At 39.0% G+C, this 22,591-nt stretch overlaps 1 protein-coding gene across 1 annotated transcript in view; it reads left to right on the top strand.

Moving 5' to 3' along the window:
- Nucleotides 1-22,591, top strand: part of LOC18435894 (transducin family protein / WD-40 repeat family protein) — a 33,416-nt gene that overhangs the window by 8,525 nt on the left and 2,300 nt on the right. Inside the window, exons 3-4 of the mRNA XM_006845927.4 lie at nucleotides 10,057-10,158; nucleotides 14,016-14,645. Coding sequence (XP_006845990.1) covers nucleotides 10,057-10,158; nucleotides 14,016-14,645 — 732 coding nt within the window. The remainder of the gene's footprint in view (nucleotides 1-10,056; nucleotides 10,159-14,015; nucleotides 14,646-22,591) is intronic.

The following is a 22,591-nucleotide window of genomic DNA, read 5'->3' on the forward strand; positions in this document are numbered from 1 at the left end:
GCTGGGTGGACGAAGTGGAGATGTGCAACTACAGTTTTATGCGATCGCCGTGTATAATGAAGATGAAGGGCAAGTTCTATAATTCATCAAAAAAAGAAGAAGGGCAAGTTCTTTAGGACAACGGTGAGACCATCTTTACTTTTTGGGGTAGAATGTTGAATGGTCAAAAAGCAACATACCCATAGGACCTGAGATGAGGATGTTGGATGGATGAGTGACACGACAAGAAGGGATAGAATTCAAAATGAATACATTCAGCAGAACTTAGGTGTGGCACCAATAGGCGATAAGGTTAGAGAAAGTAGACTTAAGTGGGTTGGCCATGTGTAGTGCAGACCTAGTACGACACTTGTTAGGATGTACGAGTTAGTTCAAATGCAAGGCTCAAAAAAGGCACTGGATAGCCCAAAAGGACATTATTGAAAGTAGTAATAAAAGGTATGGGAACTTATGGCCTCATTGAGGGTATGACTCTTGATAGAGCCGAATGGTGGACAAAGATTCGTGTAGCCGACCTCAAATGTTTGGGAAAAAGGCTGATGAAATAAATCTATAAATGAAACAACCACATTTACGACCATGCTGCCATTTACTATGAATTGCTTCAACATCCTTTGGCTCTTAGACATGAACATGATCAAGTTATTAAGCTTAGCTGACTATGCATATGGCTAAACCTTTAATTGCCATACTCTTCCCATTTTGATTCAATGACAATCTCCCTTGTAAGAATATGCGATAAACGTGGCATTGTTCAAGACTTAACTTCAAGCCTTCGAACTACATGAAAAACTGAGAATTTTGAGTTCTTGGGAGTTTAATAGAAATTTAGGGCTTAAATATGTTTTCACATTATATTTGTAGAATTTAGGAGTGAGATTATGTTTAGATGGGGGACATGAAATCTATTTGGTGTTTTGTATGGAGTGGAATCTTTGGAAGTTCAATTCCCTCTTCCTATGTGATGAGGGAAACTGAGGTGAGATGGTCTTCCTTTCTCATACCGGAGTTGGGAGAGTAACTATTGATTTGGGATTGTCTTGCACTTCCATTAAATTTGTTATGTACAAATCCCTTTGGTGGTGTATTCTATGAATACCTAATTTTTAGTACTACTAATTGCAACTGGACAAAAAATAATCCGGTTACTTAAGATTCATAATTGCTTTTTGTATTGGGATCTTACCCTTTTTGTAACATATATGTGTGCATGTGCGTGTGTGTGTGCTATATTATGGTAATATGGAAATATATTTTTAAAAACCATGTTAGGACTTCTTTTTACCGAATTTTTTAACATACGCTGACTATGTTGAAGAGTCTTGAGAAAACAAAATTTGAAAACATGCCATAAATGTTTTTTTTAACCCAATGGACATAGCCTGTCCATTTGATGAGATGTTCAAATATAGGCCTCAAAGGGATTCTGATTTTATTCCAATTTTTGTAGATGGTCTTATAGGCATTAGATAAACAATTCTAAAGGACAAAAAATTGATTTTGAGTTCTTAAAGGCCTAGATCTCAATGTCTACTAAATGGATGGACAATCTAGATTCATTGTTGGAGAGTGACTCATTTTGGTCTTTTCTAAGGTGCAAATTCAATTTTTTTCTTTTTGGTATTGATTGTGAGAACGAAGAGAGCGCGAGTCCAAAATTTTGGATCATATGAATGCGAAGAACATGGGTTTTTAAAATATTTAAAAATACATATATATATATATATAATTTTAGTTTTTTATTTTGGGGGGGGTGGGGAGGCGTTCGTGGGCTACACCACTCAAATCTTGACCATAAAATACCCTTAAATTAGCGCCAATTACACAAGTTTCATTAGTTCCAAGTTACCCACTAAAAATATTTTTTATTAAAAAAACATAAATTTAATAAATCCAGCCTTCACAGCCCCTTCTAATCTCAACCTGTGTGTGTATGTGTGCATGTGTATGTATGTATTTATGCACGTATGTATGTATATACTATGTATATGTCAATCCCAAATATTGAGAAAAGGCTTTGATGATGATGAGAATAAATTTAACAGAAGCTATACCCCTTTGATGCTGAACTTAAAATTTCTAACTTCAAAACTTTTCACCACAAAATACCCTTACAAACCTAAAAGTTACAATGCCAATAACTTGATTGAAAACTCAAAGAAACTGCATATTTGTAATTTCAAATTACTTCCAAAATTCAAACAAGACTCAAAAAGTCAGGAATTTTTCTAAATTTGAATTTGATTTTTGATAGATTTGAAATGGCAAAAATACCCTTTTCAAAACACGTGAACAAGCTATAATCAACAATAATTTTTGGATTAGTGATAATTACATAAGTACCTTCAATGACCAAGCTACCTATAAAAGATATCCTTAGTGAAAAGAAACCAAATATTTGGTAAGTTCTCCCATTACAACCCATTCTAACCTTAACCTTTGTATTTGAAGGGTGGTTAAGATTAGATACCTCTCTCTCTGTCTCTCCAATAAATATATGTATAGATACTTGCAAGTGTATTCTATCATTGTTTTATGTTGATGGAACAAAATAATGGCTTTTGAAAAAAGTAATAGCGTTCGTGGTATTGTATCACTGGGTGTGTTAAATGGAGATTATTGGATTAATGTCTTTTTTTTTGAGAGAAATTCACTATAATTGCATTTCTTAGTAGTAAAATATACAAAAAGGTGGTGACCAAGGTGGTCACACTATACAAGCCCGGAGGGTCCAAAAAAATACAAGGCAAGAACCAGCCGCTAGAGGGGAAGGCATAAGACAAACAGTTGGCACAAAAGCCTAAGTGTTCGGGAGTATATTGAGGGAGGCCCCGTCTTTTGCCAGACGATCGGCTTCTAAGTTAGCTTCTTTAGGCATGGCGCCAGGAAGTCCTGTAGTTGCTTGCTAAATGAAGAAGCTCCTCAAAAATGTTGTCGAGACTTCAAGGCCATGATAAACAATTGGATGCATAGTGTATGATATTCTTGGCATCACCTTCGACCACTAGGTTGTGACTCCAAGTTTGATAAAACTTGTGAAGGCCCTCCAAAAGGGCAAGGGTCTCCGCAAGAGTGTAGTCTCCACAAAGAGGCTCTCGAGATTCTATGGTTGGCTAGGAGCAATAACTTAGACCAATTGCTGTGAAAATCTGTGAAAGAAGAAAACTTGTAAAGAGAGTGATTGGAGGCCCAGCCACCAGGTTCCTTACTTTTTCTGCCAACTGGTAGATTGAGGATCTCACCCCCCTGAAGATCCTATGGTTTTTTTCACACCACAATACTCAAATGGTGATTGAGAGCTCAGCTTTCCTAAGAATTCTGCCTGCCTTGGGCCAAGGTGTAGAGAGAAAGGCTTGAAATAAATGAGGAATGTTAGACGGCATTACCCATACCCAGTTAAAGAAACTCAGAGTGGACCTCCACACTGCTAGAGAGAAGTCTCAGTTGAGTAGAAGATGAGCATTTGACTCCTCATCCATCACACACAGGTTGCACCTATTTGGGAGTTGCACGCCTCTTCTTTGGAGCTGATCCACAGTCAATAATCTTTCATGCAACGCAATCCAGCAGAACACCTGGATTCTTGGTGCAGTAAAAGGTTCCATGCCTTGGAGGCTATATCAGGTTTGGGACCTGAGGGGGTGAAGAGAGCATTCAGGGTGCTACAAAAGGATGCTACCGAGAATGAACTCGAGGCCAAGGGGGTCCAAATTATCCTGTCCTCCCTAGAGAGAGGTAGGAAGACTGAGTGGAGTCTCTCAGCCAAAGAGCTAAGGTCTGCTAGCTCATGGTCGAAGATAGATCTCCTAAAGAGAGGCTTCCAAGTTCTGAGGGCTCCTGTCATACTGAAATTTTTGGCCACCAAGGACTTGGCCATCGTGAGCTAACCGAAAAGGCTGGATACTGATCTCTTAGGGGGGAATGATCAATCCAGGTGTATGTCCAGAACTTCACCCTAGCCCCCTCCCTAGGGCGAAAGCGAATATGGCTGAGGAAAAGCTCACGGGTTCTTAGAACAAATCTCCAGAAACCCAAGATCTGCCGCTGGTTTTGCATTCCGGGGTCCAATGGCTAATCCCAAAACAGTATTTGTGTCTTATGACCTCCGTCTAGAGGTGGCCGGGTTGGGTTGCGAATGTCCACCACCATTTGCACAAGAGCACCTTATTGCGATTTATGAGGCTTCGAATACCCAAACCCCTTGGGATTTTGGAAGAGAGTTTATCCCAAGAGATGAAATGAAACTTATGTCCATGTTTTCCCTGCTAGAAGAAATTCCTCATAAAGTGCTTCAATCTATTAGCCACCTAGGTTGGGATGTGAAAAAGAGCCATCTGGAACACCGGAGTATTAGCAAGAGTTGCTTTGATAAGAGTGAGTCTTCCCGCCTTGGATACGAATCTGTCTTTCCAACCCATGAACCTCCTATCAAACTTATCGAGAATGTGACTACATTGATTTAGTCGAGGCAGGCCAAGGCAAAGTGAAAGTCCGAGGTAAGAGGACGGTAATTGCTTTACAGAAGAACCCCATCTATAGGCGAGAAACATGAGCATCGACGGGTCAGTACACATCCTCATCATTTTAGATTTGCCCAGGTTGGCTTTGAACCCGGTAGCCATCTCGAAGCACTTAAGGAGCACTCGAAGAGTAACCACATGGGGAGTCACATAAAATGAGGGTGTCATCTATGTATTGCAAATGGGATACTAAAGGACCATGATTGCTAGAGCGAAACCCACTCAAGAGGCCAGTTTGATAGATTCTCGATATTGAGATACTAAAGACCTCAACCAGTATAGCAAACAGGAACGGCGACAGCGGGTCAACTTGACGATGGCCTCTACTAGCCGGGAAGAAACCCTTGGGCGAGCCATTTATGAGGATTGAAAAAATAGGGTTGCATATGCAACCACGATCCAACAACTCCACTTACACCCAAATGCCATCCGTCGAAGAGTTTCATCGAGGATTAACCAGTCGACGTGGTCATAAGCTTTCACCCTGTTTAACTTGATCACTAACCCCGGAATTTTAGTTAAGGACCAGGAATGAATGCATTCATTGGCAATGAGAGCCCCGTCCAAGATCTGACGATCCTTCACAAAGGCCCCTTGGGTTGGGGAAATGACTGAGGGTAGGATACCTTTTAATCTAGAAGCCAAAACTTTGGATAAAAGTTTGTAAGAGGTGTTGACCAAACTTATAGGTTGAAAGTCTTTCAATTCTCTTACCCCTTCGGTTTGGGAATTAGAGCTATGAAGGTGGCATTTGTAGCTTTGCATATTACCCCACGAGCATGGAATTCAGCAAAGAAGTCGATAACATCTAAACGAAGGACCGCCCAAAATGTTTTGAAGAAGGCCATATAATATCCAGCAGGGCTCGGGGTTCAGTTATTGCTTAAGTCATCAAGAGCCTGGATGATTACCTCTTCGAAAAAAGGCCTTTCTAGCCAACTTGCTTTCTCATATCAAGGTGAGAAAGGCTAGGTTGTGCATAATGGGTCTGAGACCAGAAGAAGAGGTGAAAAGGTTAGAGAAAAAGGTAGTAGCAACCTGCTCAATGAGGTACATCTCTTCTTTTCGAAGGGTAGGTTGGTAGTCGAACTTAGCTTTGGCTCTAAAGTCAAATTCAAACGGCAGCAGACGCCTTGACCCCTCCACTACATCCAAATCATTTAATAACTCGAGCAGCGAGGCTTTTTACTCCCAAAAATTTCCTGGGTGCTGGTTTTCCAAGATTTTAGAACTACTTTCAGCAATTGGAGCTTTCTCTGGACTTGGAACCCCGCCCACTTGTGAACCATAGGTTGGTAGGAATTCCATGAGTTTGTCACCAGTTGATTGAAATTAGGTTCCTACACCCACCAAGACTCAAACCTAAAAGGCATAGGCCCTCGGTCCACAGCTTCAGTATCAAGGATGATAGGATGGTGATCAGAGGTAGGTTTGGGTGGGTTCCCGGGAAGGTGAGGTCCGATTTTAAAGAAATGAAAAACCTATCAAGTTTAGAGAGGATTGGGTTAAGAGAGTGGTTGGACCAAGTGAACTGGGCACCCTCCAGAGGGATATCAATCAATTGACATTGGAATACAAAGTCACGATAGCTGGAGAGAGTTTGGTTTGAGTTGCAATCACGAGACCGCTTGGTTATATTGAAATCCCCCCTAAGCACCAAGTGGCAGGGGTTCTTGACGCAAGGGAATTTAATTCGACCTAGAAAGCTTGTCCCAATCCTTCAGAATTGGGACTGTAGACCGCAATACACGTCCATTGCATCCCATCGAAAAGTCTCGAGAAGAAAATATTTGTCGAAAAAAGGCCTATGGGTGAATCCCTCAAATTGTGGGGGGTGGGGTCCTAGAGAAGCCAGATGCCCCCTAAAGCACCATTAGCTTCTAAAGCTATCCATCTATAGGGTTTGAACCCCCAGATGTTCCTAATAGCAGGGAGGTCAGGAGCAGGGAGTTTGGTCTCTATAAGGGCTTAAAGGGAGGGTGAGAATTTAGCACAAAGATCTCCCATAGACCTTTGTTTCTGAGCGTGGCCCAGGCCACCGATGTTCCACATGATTATCTTCATTTGGGACCTGGGGGCAGGTCGGTACGCCTTGAGCGGCGTGTGGTTGCATGTCTAGTCGAGGAAACTAGAGCTATTGCTGAAGAGGGAAGGAATCAAAGACTTACTAGAGTGGTAGTTAACTCCAAAAAAGACGAGATTGGACAACTCCCTGTTTTCTTTCTTCTTGCGGAGAGATTTAGTGTCTGCGTTGATGAAGTCTTCAAGCACCTTCCTGGGGCCGTTAAATTTGAATCCCATCACTTTTAAAACTTCATGGGATTGCCTTGAGCACGATTCAAACCATCGACAAAAGAGGAGTCAACGGAGGCCACTGAATCCAAAAGTGCACTGCTAAGGGTTGCTGATCCAGAAGAAGGAGAGGAGATGAATGAGCCAAACACAGTAGAGGGTGAAAAGTTGTGCCTAGGAACAATAGATGAACTGCTCTTGGAAGATGGGGAAAGGAAGGCTAAGAGTAAATGGGTCGTAGAAAAAGGTTGGGAGACGGGCAAAAGGGGGTAGAGGGGAGAGAAATGGGTAAGAGAAATTGGGAAGGGAGATTGGGATTGGGAGGAGAGATTGAATTCAGAATTTCAGGAGTCGCTAAAAGTGGGAAAGAATAGGGGGAGGGCGAAGATTGGGGCAAAGAGGCTACAACTAGTGGAGATGAGGGAGACGGGTTTGAAGAAGGCACAAAAAGATCCTGTGGAGGGATTACCAAAGAGGGGAGATTAGGCGTAGGAACAAACAAGGTTGAGAGGGACGATGTAACTCTATCGTTAAGATTCGAGCGTTGACTCACCGGGTCGACAACTTGAAATTTTGACTTTCTAGGCTTTAGGGGAGGTTTAGAAGCCGGGTTTGCTTGGCCAGAGAACATTATGGTGGCCAGAGGAAGGGTTGAGGATGGAGAGCAGTTGTAGGGGGTGGAGTTTAGAAACCGAACCGGCTGCGGGAGAGGAGTTGCGGGAACCATCGATGACTAGTTGAGAGTATAGGACTGCATGCTGATGAAGCACATGATGTTCCACTCGACGAAAGGCGAGCAGGAGAATGATGGGAGGGTCTAGGGGCTGGTAGGAGATAATGAAAATCCTGCAGGATAGGCGGTGGACTCGAGGGAGAAAGTGAGGGATGGGGCAAAGGGGAGGCAGAGCAAGGGGTCGACACTTGACAAGAGGGGGATGCAAGGGTCGATGCAAGAAGGGGCGGGAGAAGATGCGAGGAACAAGGAGAACTAGGTACGAGGGGGATACATGTCGGCCCTCCAGGAACAGTGTTAAAAAAGGTAGGTTCGTGGCCGGCGGCGATCCCCCCTGAGTGATGGACGGTCTGATTGTGCTTCCTAGCTCCTTCTCAATTGGACGCGAGGGATGAGCCGGTAGGACCACATTTCTTCGCGGGAGGAAAGACTTTTGGTCAGGGTCCCTGGGAGCCCTACACCGACAGGAACGACGGTGCTCATTGGGGGGTAGGGGTGCTTCCTGGTCATTATGGTCCCTTCATGATTGAGGGATGAGGGCGTCCTAATCACTTTAGACCGTGCTCCATACATAGAGGGCCTGTGGTCTTGAACATGGCGGTGAGAGGGAGGCGAGGCACAAGACCATGAGATTGGGATGTTGTAAAACAACCCATTGATCTCAAACTAGAGGGTCGGGGGAATCTAGGCTGGAATAAGAGCTTCCACCAGAAGCTGAACGGAGCCGAGAGGGAGAATACTAGTAGACTTCCGATCCATAGAGATGAACTTTCCGTAGGCATCCCCAGTTCGCTGGAATGTATCAATATTCCATGCACGAAGAGGAAGGTAAGAGGCTAGCAGCCATAACTTTTGCAGAACTGCTACCCCCATCGACTTGTTCTAGCGACCCAGGGAAAGGGCTGCACCATGAAAGGATGTATTCTGGCTTCTAAGGTCTTTGAGCATTTTTTCCTTTGAGGGGAAGGAGAAGAGGAAGTCCTCAGATGAGAGTTTCCTACTGGAGAGAGTGGAAACGTCCCAGGTTTCAGCCACCCATTTTTGTATTCCTTTGGCATCGTTACGGGGAGGCTGGAACCTATCAATAAGCAAATATCTCAACGCCTGTTCCAAGAAAGGGGCTTGACTTCTTCCCACAGGAATGGAGGAGGGAGCAGAGAGAGGGGGGAGGGATTTGGAGGATGAACCTGAGGCTGGGGGGTCACAGGGACAGGTGAAGTTGCAGGTTTCTTAGCTTGGAGGATATGGGCAAAAGAGGCATTGTTCTGGGTATGGAATGGGGGGACGGGCGAAGAGAAGGATGAAGCCCAGAAGAAGGAGGCGGCTGGGTATTGGGATGAGAAGAAGAGAAGATAAGGGGTGGGGGGCGAAGGAGGCTTTCCTGGCATGGATGAGATGGGAATAAGAATCATAGAAAGAAGGGAACAACATGATAGGGTTCTTCCCTCGGGGATGATTGGAATGACGGGGGTGGAGGGAGGATGGGAGATGGTGAGGATGGCGGAGGACATGTAGTTGCGAGGGATGGCGAGGCGTGACTCAAACCTGACTTAACCTTATTTTTTCCAACACGTATTGGATCAATGTTTGATTAGAGGAAGCAATGGCCGGCCATTCATCAGGCATGGCAATTAGATTTTAAATCTAAAAATATTGATGAATATCTGGTGTCTTTTTAGGGGGAGTAAAACAAATGTCTGAACTACGAGAGAGAGTAGCCGACAATATGTAAATTTGTTGCCCTAGGGTGGCAACGAAGGAATTTACAGTTCAAAGGAAGAAGGGGCTAAAAGATCAGGGGAGAAACAAAAAGATGTCTAGGTGAACAATTAATTATTAAATCAAGAAAAAAAATGATAAATAGTCTCTGACTTTTCTCTTTGTGGTAGATGTTCCATGCTGTATGCTTGAGTGATTCTGACTATTGTTATTTGCATTCACTATAGTGGGGTTTCATCCATTTTTGTAAACTATGAATTTTAATATTTAAAAATAAGGACAAATGATTGATTTACTATGTCTTGTTGAAGGGTTTCCAATATTTGTAGGCAATTTTAGAATAGAGAAAGTCACTGTTGAATGCATAATCTGCTTTTCTCTATGGTTAATTCATTTGGTTTTGGATTTATCTTGTGTTATCTCGAATTTGTGTGCTACTTTGAACTATTTCTCCAGTGCTCTCAGAATACCATGCAATGGATTGTGTAGTTTATATAAAAGTTTTTGTAATAACTATTAAGATATATGTGAACACCGAATCTATCCTACAAGAAAACCATTAGGGAAAATATGTTTTATCATTATTTGCAGAGCAAATTATAGAAAGAACCTCCTAAGTCTTCAAATGGAATTATGATAATACTGGCTTTTGGAAAAATTCTAGCCTTTGGAAATCTTTTACAAAATGAGCCTTCTCAATATCTGGGGTTTATGTATGCATCCTTCTCATTCGTTTCTTTCTTCGTATTGAGCTGTTATTCATATCTAATCACGTACAATTTTGTGCATCAGGTGTTGCATGGGCACCATAGTGAGGTTTGGTTCCTTCAGTTCTCTAACAATGGGAAATATTTAGCCTCATCATCTAATGATTGCACAGCAATAATATGGGAGGTAATCTCTTGTTGAAGATTAATTGTGGACTCTCATTTCTTTGCCTTCAATTTATGCTATCAAATTTGAAAAGTTTTCTGGTATTGTCAAGACTTGGCTATAATTTCTATATTGTTAATTTTTTTTTAATATAATTAAGTCCCAGATTTCACCAAAACTTGCTTAAATACCTACTTGGCCTTGGCCCACTCATCACCAGCCAAGGTAACTGGAAGAAAACCATTTTGGTACTAAACTTTGTTGAATGGGCCAGATGCACATTAAAATCCATGGCCACAAAAGTCAAGTCACGTTAATTCGCATGGCCGAAATAATTTTTTAAAAAAGAAAACAAATAAATGAAATAGATCCATCTAGTCATTCTTTCCAGTTAACTATTTCCCCTACTGACCCAGGTGCTTGCCTTATACTAAGATTTAAAACCTGAAACCATTTCATTAAATAGGCACTGTAATTTTCTCAAAATTGGACTCAATATACTTTGGATGTGTCCATACCAATGTTCTAAAACCTGGAATGAGGACCTGAACCGATCAACGGCTCAAATGGGTTGAATTGGTGAGATCCGGACCGATCCAAAATTTATTGGGGAAAATGACAGTCGCCCCTCTCACTAGATTTTGTAGTCCACATGACACTAGGGTCTACCCTGTGAACCCACTCCAACCTAAAAACCTTACACCTTTGCCCCTTCCCATCTTTGTTAACATGAAAATTGCCTAACTATCGTTTCCTTTCTGAAATTCCACATTCATCCACCAAGTTTCTTTTTCCTGAACAAGAAAACTGGTTTTCATAGCAAACTTTTATGGCAAGTTTAACCATCAGAAATAGCTAGAAAACCAGCCAGAAAACTATCAGACTATGATCAAGAAACCGATGTCTGATCAAAATGGTGAAAAAGGAGCTGGGAAACAATCTAAGGAGACGGATTTTCCCAAAACCATACTTTAGGAAGGAAAGCATGATCTTTCCTAGGACTTTTCCCAAAACCAGGCTTTAGCAAGGAAAGCATGATCTTTCCTAGGAATTTTCCCAAAACCATGCTTTAGCTGGGAAAGCATGATCTTTCCTCTGGTTTTGGCTGAAAAAACTTTCCTGGAATACTGGATATCGTCCCAATTGTTACTGAGTACCGATTTAACTTTAAAAAAAGAAACTGGAACCTGCCAGAAAAAAAAGGAAAAGACAAAACATGGTAATTTCACCACATAAACCCCGGAGTTCCACCAAAATTTTAGTTATCTCATCAAATTTTACCCAAATTTCAGTCCTCTTCCTTAATCGAAATGTTCACCAAAATTTATGCAAAATTTATGCAAAATTTGACCATTCTCCTTGGAAAACATCAATCATTTTAGTGCAACTTGGTTCAAATTAACAGCAAAGCTATCAAAGTTTGCCAAAATTTAAGTCATTTCGTCAGATTGAAATCTGGTCGAAAATTTCACATAATTTTCCAGCATTTCACCATTTCCACAAACTAAAATTCATCAAACCCCCAAAGAAAATGTAAAAAACTGAGGAAAGAAAGAAGAGAGATAAAAAACCTACCCAAGTCCATGTTCAACGTGATCATTCAAATTCAATAGGAAAGTCTTATTGATACTGAAAATCCAAACATTTTTACATCCGACAAAGTGCTAATTTTTCAAGCTAAATTTGCCACTGCTTCCCCAACAATGTTTGAATATGATTCATGTCTCTCACCTGTCATATTTGCGGGTTCTTATGTATGAACCCCTAGTTTTCAGTGATAGGAGAAAAACAGCAGTTTTGGAAAATTACTTTTCCACGCCTTTTTTTTCCTTTCAAACTATGGGGTGATGCGGCTCAATGTAGTCCAGATGCGGGTGCATCGTCGTGATGCGGCCAATAAATATAAAAAATTCTAAAAATTCTAAAAAAATAAGTAAATACATAGGAAAAAACTATGGAGGTGATTTATGTGATAGTAGGTATTTAGTTTATTCATTAACTCCAAAAGTATCGGTTGTCGCCTTATGGAGATCCTGTATCAACTATCCCCTGATAGAAATAGAAACTTGAAACTAGCTTTATAAAACATTCACCCACCATAATCACAAATTTGCAATCACAAACTTTAAAGTTACATAATACTAAGTAAAAGTCAATGAAAATCAAAGAGTTTACAAGTCAAGCTCAAGACAAATCATCATCGTTGCTCTACTCTTTAAGTCTTGAGATTCTAAATTTCAAATCCTAATAAGAGAAGTTACCTTGAAAGTCTCCATGTGCATCATCATTCTAATTTTGCATAAACTTCCTCAAATCAACTCCCAAAAGAAATAAATCAACAACCATCATCAAGCAATACGAAAATCTAATAACTTCATAAAAAAAATTTCCGTCACTTTTTTTTTGAGTGATTTGATTAAAAAAAAAAACCCAGGATGTGGTTGTTTTTAGTTGTTTGGAGGGGTATAATACCTCCAAAACCCTTTCCCCCTTTTTCGGGGCTCAAAATGTCCAAAATTCCCTTGTTCGAGGGTTTTGTTTTTAGGGGAAATATCCTCGTACCTCCTATTTTTGGTTTTCTTATCTCAATAGATCCAAAGATTCAAAATATATCTTCCAACCGCCTGACTAATTTACCCACTTTTAACCATTTTGGCCCCAAGAAATATAAAAAAGACATGCTCATTCTAAACCCTTCCTCTCTTTACGTGATATATTCCCCCCAAATTTCTCTCTCTAACATTTACTCTCTTTATCTCTCTAACAGGGGAGAGAACGGGGGAGAGAGAGTGAGAGACACGGGGGAGAGAGAGTGGGAAAATAGGTAGAGAGAGATTTAGAAGAAATCATGTGAAGAGAGAGAAAAGATGGTGTTTGGAAAGGATATGTCTTTCTTATATTTGTTTGGGGCAAAAAAACAGGTTTAAAAGGGATAAAGTTACCTTAGGGGGTTAAAAGATATAAAACTTATAATTTTTATGACCGAAGATATGTTTTGAAACCTTGGGTCTATTGAGATATAAAACTTAAAAATGGGGGGTATGGAGATGTTTTCCCTTTTTTTTAATGACTTGCCACATATGCAGATTAAGCAGATTATGTGGGATGCGGTCGCATATGCAGAGAGATGCGTGCCGCATCTCTCCAAAGTGCATATGCGACCTGTTGCGATGTGCTGCCCAGCGCATAACACTTTATGCAGCCGCATTTTTAAACCATGCTTATGTATCATAATATATGCATAATGGACATATATGTCTTTATGCATTTCTTGGAGGTGTATGCATGGATGTATGTGATTAATGAAAGCATATATGTGTTTATACTTTTTTGGAGGTGTATGCGTGGATGTATGTGACTAATGAAAGCATATACTGCCACGTACATGCAGTATTTGAAATTTTGAGTTGTGCTCCAACTTGGCCAGGATCCGACTCTGATTCTTCGGTCCTACTTGGCAGCGACGGAGTCAGATCGGTCTATTTTTAACCAAAAAAAACTTAAAAAGCAAACTCTAAAACTGGGAGACTCAGGTGATTCCATGGTTTTTAAAGTCAATACGTGCCAGCCTCCTGATCTGGTCTGACTCGGGCAATTCCTGAGTAGGCCAGGATTTTGAATCACCACACATGTATGTATATGTGCACGCACACTTCTGTGTGTATGGTGCATGTATAAGATGCGTATAGTCTGGCAAATTTTCTAACTCACTGAAAAATATTTAGTTCAGTTGTCTGAAGTTTGGTGCATTACATGAAATTTTTTATTGGTCTCTGCTGTAACCAGTCCAGAATTCGGTATCTGAAATATGAAAGCTTGCTTAAAATGATCGGAATGATAAAGTAGAAAGAAACCTTTCTTTGTGGTCTAATTTTCAGGTCAATGAGGATGGTGTATTGTCCTTGAAGCATACTCTAGCGGGGCATCAGAAATCTATTCCAGTCATGGCATGGCGCCCTGATGACCGGCAGCTACTGACGTGCGGTGTGGAAGAGGTCATTAGGCGCTGGGATGTTGAGACAGGGAAATGCCTACATGTGTATGAAAAGGGTGCTCTAACCCTAAATACATGCGCCTGGTTTCCTGATGGCAAGCATTTGATTGGTGGGGTGAGCGATAAAAGCATATGCATGTGGGATCTTGATGGGAAAGAGATTGATTGTTGGAAAGGGCAGAGGGTACTTAAAGTTTCTGATATGGCAGTTACCTCAGATGGGAAGACTATAATTAGCATTTGTAGGTATTCGGCTGTGATGCTTTATGACAGAGAAGGGAAGAGGGAAAGATTGATCGAAGAGGATCAGTCCATTACTTCATTTTCTCTCTCTAAGGATGGCAAGTTCCTTTTGATGAATCTTGTAAATGAGGAGATTCACCTTTGGAGCATTAATGGCGAGCCTAAGCTGGTGGGTCGATATAGGGGCCACAAGCGATCTCGGTTGGTGATAAGATCTTGTTTTGGTGGGTTGGAGCAAGCATTTATTGCAAGCGGGAGTGAGGATTCACAGGTATGTTTGTCTTTACATCTTCCGTGAAATAACATCCTTGTTTCTTATGGTGCCTCCGTTATTTCTTAATCTAGACCATAGATTGGATTTGGTTGGTTGTCAATCTGTTTATGTATCTTATTGTACTAATTGCTAGTATGTTTGCTTTGAAACCTGATTATGTAAGTATTTTATACAATCAGACTTGTCAGAAAAGTTGCCATGATCCTCAATTATCAACTGGAACAAACTTTGTGAGTGGATTGAAAGACAGTTGATAATTTTGTAAGTTCGGATAGTTGCATTTAATTATGATGCTGTTTATCTTTTTTGATTGATCTCAGAAAATTTTGTTGATAAAAAGTTGTCCAAAGAAGAGAATAGTTTGGGAAAGCAAGATTTGAAACTCTCGCGTCTCTTTTAAAACTTGGTCGGTCAAATCTTTGACAAGTTTGCGGTTTTGAAGAGGTGTGGGATGTTCAAACTTTGTTGACCTTGAGAGTCCACAGGCTCTCAGCCATTTTCTATATCTATATATACGCATAACAAGAGAGCTGGGTGGACATGGAGTTTGCTAGTCAAGATTTACAAGAGACTGCTTATATCTTCCCTATTGATGATGCTTGATGATTACGATGACAAAGCACTGCGGAAAAACATTTATGAAAATTAATTATTTGGAAGCATGGATGGTGGCATCAATTACAATACCTTCGATGGATTGTTGATGCAGATCAAGACATGGTTAAATCAATATTTTTATTTTATTTTTTATTTTGATTTTCAGGTTTACTTGTTCTTTGTTATGGGTCAATTTTTAAGGATTATATTTGTTTTAGGAGTTAAGGGGCCATCACTTGGTGTGACGTTGAAAGGCTCGGGTAGCTAGCGCAAGGGTATGGGTTCGAGTCTTGAGAGCGGTCACTTTGTGCGTAAAAAGCCAAAGGTTAGGACCTTTTTTTTTTAATGTATGCCAAAGGTTAGGACTGTTTCCAGCCCATCCCTCTCGGGATCCTGCGTTGGCGGGACAGGCATCGGGTTACGGCTCTTTTATGTTTATTTTAGAAGTTAGGGTTATGTTTTGTTTTCTGACAAAAAACTTCATTGTTTTTTACAATATCTTTAATTTATATTTGGTTTATTCCTTAAAAGTCCATTTTGGAGAGTTTTTTTTAAGAGAGGAAATTTATCTGATATCTGTAATAAGTTTTTAAGAAAATAGGAGATTTTTTTTTAGGAGGTATAAGTTAGTTTTTTTTTTTTGAATGAGTTGTTATCTTTTGGTGAGGGACGTGGATGGCAAGCTATTAATTAGGGAAAGGAGGGGTTACATTTTCTTTGGAAGGGAAATCTTTTAGGAAGGAGGTAGTTATAAAAGGAAAACAAGAAGGTACATTGTAATGGTGGTTTTTTATTTGGTGAATGAAATAAAATTTTATCGTAGAGAGAGAGAGAGAGAGAGAGAGAGAGAGAGAGAGAGAGAGAGAGAGAGAGTGTCTTCTCTTTGTTTTCATGGTTTTTTTTTTTTGCTGCGTCAAATTGGTATAAGAGATTGGTTCAAAGATGGTTCTAGATTGCGATGGTTGGTCGTGGAGGTCATAGCTGTAGGGATGCTGATATGATTCGATTGCGCAAGGAAATCAACAACTTGACGGTGAAAATTGCTCGGTTGTTGCATAAACGAGAGGAGCAACAAGGTGCTCTAAACAAAGAGGTATCTACGGGGATAGATCCAAATCGTGAGGGTTTTATGTATAATGGCGCAAATTAGAGTCCGACTCAGAGTTGGAGCGGAGTGATGGAGCTGCCTTCGACCACCCATGTTATGCACACGCTCCGTGTTGGGAGCCTCATATTGGGGAGAATAGATCATGGGATTTAGTTGATCTACATGATTTGAAGGAGAACAATGTTGATGTTGGTGTACATCATATCAAAAGTTAGCAGGTTGTAGATTTGGAGCTGCCACCAATTTTCAATATATACTTAGATGAAGAACAATATCTTGTAGGAGATCCTATCTACGATGACGATCAAAATTTTGTGGTTAAATTGATATTTGATGAAGAAAAAGATGAAGGACTCAAAAGGAAAATAAATAGGTGATGTTGGTTCAAACATCGAGCGCTCTCATCCCAAAGATGCTCCCCTAGTATGTTTTAGGGCTGAGCATAAGCAATTTCAGCAAGGTTACATGGACGAACTGGTGCAATTTCAACAAATTCATGCGGCTAAACCAGTGTTTGAAAACTCGTCGAGTCAAGCCGGACTCGCCCGGTTCGACTCGGGAATCGCCTGCTACCAAGCCTGTTCCACGAAAAAACCGGGAATCGCCCGTGTCCAGAGAGAACCGGGCGATTCCGAATAGAGAATCGCGAGTCTCACATAACAAACCGGTAGTTTTTTGGGTTTACACGTGGCAGCCTCACATGAGTGACACGTGGCCATCGCACGAGAGTGACACGTGGCCACACGTGGTAACTCATCTCACGTTTGCCTCCCTCACGTTTCTACAGGCGCGACAAAAAGTCTAATACACATGACTTTATAGAGAACCAATCAACACTCATCCTTCGATGTGGGATAATTCCCACAAAAAGTCATTAAAGCAATATCATTGAATATATATTATTATGGAAGCTAGAAGAATCACATGTGGCGACGTGGCCATGTTGGTTGACAACATCGAATTTTGGGTGTATGTCTTGAGTTCGAACCCCATAGTGGACACCAAAAAATATTTTGAGTTCGAACCCCTCAGCGCACAACAAATTTTTTGAGTTCGCACAACCAAAAAATACAAGAAAAATTTTTTTGTCAAAAAAACAAACAAAGGCAGAAAATATTGTTGTAAAAAAATAGAAAAAATATAAAATAAAAGGCTTTTCAAGATAAAGATAAAAAAGATGATACAAATTTTTTTTATTTTTTTTGTAAAAAAAATACAATTTGTTGTCAAAAAAATAAACACAGGTAAAAAATACTGTTGTAAAAAAATAGAAAAAATATAAAATAAAAGGTTTTTCAAAATACAGATAAAAAAGATAATACAACATTTTTTTATTTTTTTTGTAAAAAAAATTCAAGGTAATATAACAAGTATTTCTTGCAAAAAAATAAAACAAAAGGCATAAAAAAATAAAATGTACTTTGGCAACATCATTTTTTTATTTTTCTTGTAAAAAAAAATAAAAAGTAATACAAGCAAAAAAAAATGTAGTAGTACATCTTCTTCTTTTGTCAAAAAAAAAAAACAGAGATAATCAACAAGTATCATATTTTTCTTGTAAAAAAAAATAAAAGATAACACAATAAGTATTTCTTGTCAAAAAAATAAAAGGTATTTCTTCATACAACCTAGGAATAAATGGTCTAATTATATTTTTTATTTTTATAACAAGATGGTCTTTAACATAAATTTATTAATATTAATTTAAAGATAGGATTCATACAATGAGGCCATTTGAAATCTCTCTCTTTCTACTAACAATCTCTTCCACTAATTTATTCTAGAAACCTAAAAAATTAAAGAAAATTGGTACGCATTCTAATAATTTCTACATTGATAACCAAATCTTTTATTTTATTTATTAATTTTTGTATTATAAATCATGTAGTGTACTATTTTTCTTACAGTTGTCAATAATACATTTTAAATTAGATGATATTATAAAATATTTTGGATTTGTTATTATTTATATAATAAAATAATTATAAAATATTATTGGTATATAATATTATAGTTACTTAGGTTGTAATAATTTGGGTTTTTTTAGCGGATTAGGGTTTTTCGCCAATTCGAGATTTTAGTGGCCAAATTTTCATCGATTTAGTCAACTCTTTATTGTAGTCCATATATGATTATATAATTAATCCATGATAATTCTATGATTTCTTTTGTGTGATGCAAATTTAATGGTCAACATAAGTTCATACAGGGAAAGAGCACCTCAATATTCACAAATTGATGAAAAAAATGAAAGTTAATAATGTAGTACCTTCATTTCTTATTGGATTCCTAAAAAACATTTATAATGAATTTGAATAATTTTTTCAGATTTTTTTGAAGCTTTAATCAGATTGATTCAGTTGATTCCCGATTCGGATCGTCGATTCGTCTATCCGGATCGGTTTTTGAGGTGCCCAATCCGGGTCACTGATCCGCTTTTTAAACCATTGGGCTAAACATATTGTACGACATACAGTGACCCTTTCCTCGAGGGTTTCTCAGTTTCAATAAATAATTATTCTGTTTTGATTAGTGTAATAAACCACATGTCCTAGGATTAAGCCCTGAACTCATTGTACAATATTTAGGTTGGAAGAGAACATATGTTCAAAGGAAGACTTGTATTAACTCATTTTAAAACTCGAGGGCGAGTTTTCTCCAACCACTGGAGAATGATGCAGATCAAGACATGGTTAAATCGATATTTTTATTTTATTTTTTATTTTGATTTTCTGGTTTAGTTGTTATTTGTTATGGGGCAATTTTAGGGATTATATTTATTTTAGGATTTAGGGTTACGTTTTTTTTTTCTTAGGAAAGACTTCATTGTTTTTTACAATATTTTTTATTTTTTTAGGGAAGCTTGTATATGGTTTATTCCTTAGAAGTCCCTTTTTAGTGAGTTTGTTCTAAGATAGGAAGTTTATGTTAAATCTTTAGTAACTTTTTAAGAAAATAAGAGATTATCTTTTAGATTCGTTTGAGGAGGGATATGTTGGTTTTGTTTTTTTGAATGAGTTGTTATCTCTTGGATGAGGGACAGGGATGGCAAGCTATCAATTAGAGAAAGGAGGGGCTACATTTTCTTTCAAAGGGAAATCTTTTAGGAAGGAGGAAGTTAATAGTTGTAAAAGGAAAACAAGAAGGTACATTGTAATGGTGGTTTTTTATTGGTGAATGAAGTAAAATTCTATCGTAGATAGAGAGAGTGTCTTCTTCTTCCTCCTTTTTTTTTTTTTAACCCACCGCATCAATTGTCTATAAAGTGATGGTTTTGTTGAATGGTTTCTTGGATGGCTGCTATCATGAGTAATGTTATTACTTCCGCTTTGGTTTGGGTGAATCGCCTGAAGTCTTTCGGGAGTAGACACTCCACCTAAACGAAGCAAAGAGAGGAAATTTTGGTTGGACTTTTGATGATGTGCATTGGGTAGGAAAAAGTTTGGAAACTTTTTAATCTTCTCCTTCTTTGAACTATAGCTTATATTCACATCAATGTGTACCTCACTTTTGGGGTATTAAAATTTTAAATGTATACATGTGCGTGTATTCAATGTGTCAAGCCACGTGTAGTGCCTATTTGTAAAGGAAAATTATTTTGGTGCATTAGGACCTGCACATGTTATTGCTTAGGCCTTGACGTCTGCAATTTGCACCATCAATTGTAATTGGACACTGCATATTGTAGGTCCCAAAGCACTTTTTAGTGCGGTAGTTCCCACACCAAAATCAGGTCCATTTGTAAAAGACCTTTATTTTTCTAGAGAGAGAAGAGAAAAACATATGTTTTCTAAATGAAACAATGACATTAATAAAATAAAAAGTTAAAGGGGTAAAAAATTGTTTAAAATTTTAAGAAATTAAATTTATAAAAAACTTTATACTTTTGACTTTTATAATTTATTTTAATATTATCCTTAATTATTTTTATTTCTATTTTTATTTTTATATATGCTAAAGGCTTCCCTTGAATTGGTGGAATTGCCGAAGTACTCCCTTTTATGAGCCTAATGAGGAGATCTCTGAAGCGAATGTGGTAACATCGGTTATGGAGGTATCTTTTCACTTAGCAAAACTATGCATCAATGCGCCAAACTCGAAATTGGAAGACAACACCGGCCTACCACAAATGCACGCAACAGGAATGGAGTATACTACCATACAAGATAGGCATGCAAAAGCTATGCAAAAAGGACCACAGCCCTCTCTTATTGCTCTATACACTTCGTCATATATTGCTGCAGATGCCCCTCATAGTTCTGAGTAAAGGGCATATATATAGCCTGGGCATGCACGGATGCACTCTCCCTCATTTACACTGGCCATTAATGCTCACACCACAATTATTGTCCACCACCTTGTCTAGTAGTTATCCCAGCCCATGCTCCACCATTAATGACTGCTGACATAGCTCACTAAGGGAGGGTTACAGGTCTAGTCAACCCACTACGGGTCATTACTACCCGTGCGTGCCAATTTGAACATGCTTACAATGTGCACTTATCTGCTGTCACATGGCCTATGTAGTTTACACAAGCCCATTTCTAGAGCGGTCACACATCTCAAATTCAAACTCCTATGCTCTATGGTCGACCCACCTGCTATGCTAGGTACATGGTTAGCCACCTCAAGCACATGGTTTATATCTTATCAGGTCAGGCTGCCCATTGTCTGACCAACCCCACCTTAGCCTGCTGGTCCCTGTGGTCGATCAAGTCCAACTGACTTAGTCATTTGTCTGCACCATCTTGCCCAAGGCCTCACACCAAGGGTCTTTGCAACTAGCCCGGTTGTGCGCACATTTTTATGCACCTAAGCACACTAGCCTCACCTCCAGCCAAGGTTTGTCAAGGTTGAAGGTACACTTGTTCATATAGGTTTGTCGATCTAAAGAACTGGCCCTCCATGAGAGAGAGCTAAACCACCTAGCACAATTCCGTATATAAGTTGATGGTGGTCCTTGAAAATGTTCTGTCACTAAGGGGATCTATCCACCACACTTAGCTTGCATGTATGACGCTAAGGAAATGGGTGTAATGGCTGACCTAGGTATGTGATGATCTTTCTACTTAAGTTGTAGTGGGATTAATATGTAGTTTCCCCATTCTTAAAGAACAGACTAATATTTGGTTTCCTGTTTCGTGAACTGTTAACAATTCACCATAGCTCACTAGTGATTGTTGTAATTCAGCTTGCATTTCAAGGCATGGATGGACTTATTTGTTTTGGTTAGTGTTTGAAAACTTGGACTTGGGCAAAAGCCTGAGTCAGCTGTTTTGATTCCATTGAGTCTACCAAAAAGTTATAAGGTAACCTCTGAAACTGGTGAGACTCGGCTGGTTCAAAGGTGATGTTGCCGGGTTCAAGTAACCCAGGTGAGTTCGAGATGGACTTTTCAGATTTTTGAACATTGGTTTTGGTTGGAGGGAGAGGGCGAGGAGGTGAGGTTGTGGAGTTGAGTGGTATAGACAATATATTTAACCATTCTCAAGCCGCTATATGTTGTAGGGGAGGTGAGTAAGACATGCCATATATTGGCACAATGCTTACAACTAGAATGAGAGATCTAGCTTAGTAGCAATTCTTAGGCGTTGTAGGGCTATATAAATATAATTGCTGTTGTGTGGCTGAAGATTTAGGTTAAAGTGTAGATTAATGAAATTAATTGGAGGTAGACTTTGGACATCTATGTTAACATCTATTTTTTATTTGACTTGGACACTGAGGTTAGTTATCCCTTTTTTTATGGCCATATGCCTTGTTTATTATTTCTATAGGTTGATATGAGGAAAAAAATAATCAGAGGTTTTAGTGTTTACATTAGCGCATAAAAAAGACTTTGGAAGAAAAATGTGGGCATTCTATGACATCCAAGATCTAATTTGCACTTAAGTCTTAATTTTCAGAAAAGAATTGCACTTAAATCTTATATTACATTCAAATTTTGAATCTAAAAATACTTCCTCTTGATCTCCTTGTACTTGCTTTGTTCTTTCTAGTATCAAAATATAAGTATGCACTGGTTCAAATTGTAATTTAGGTTCATGAGTCCTTAAGAGTAATTGACAATTACTTACTTCCCAAGTGTTGTTAGGAGCCTCTGAAAGTTTAAGATTAGAAATGGAACGACCTCAATGACACATAAAAAAACAATGTTTTGAATGCAATGATATTATACATTTCTCTAGTGAAAATGTTATGATGTTTCCTTTTTTTTTCCTCTCCCTTGTGCTTCCTA

This window comes from Amborella trichopoda, chromosome 2, assembly GCF_054954075.1.
Source record: "Amborella trichopoda isolate Santa Cruz 75 chromosome 2, AtrichopodaSantaCruz75HAP2 v2.0, whole genome shotgun sequence".
Classification (NCBI taxonomy): domain Eukaryota; kingdom Viridiplantae; phylum Streptophyta; class Magnoliopsida; order Amborellales; family Amborellaceae; genus Amborella; species Amborella trichopoda.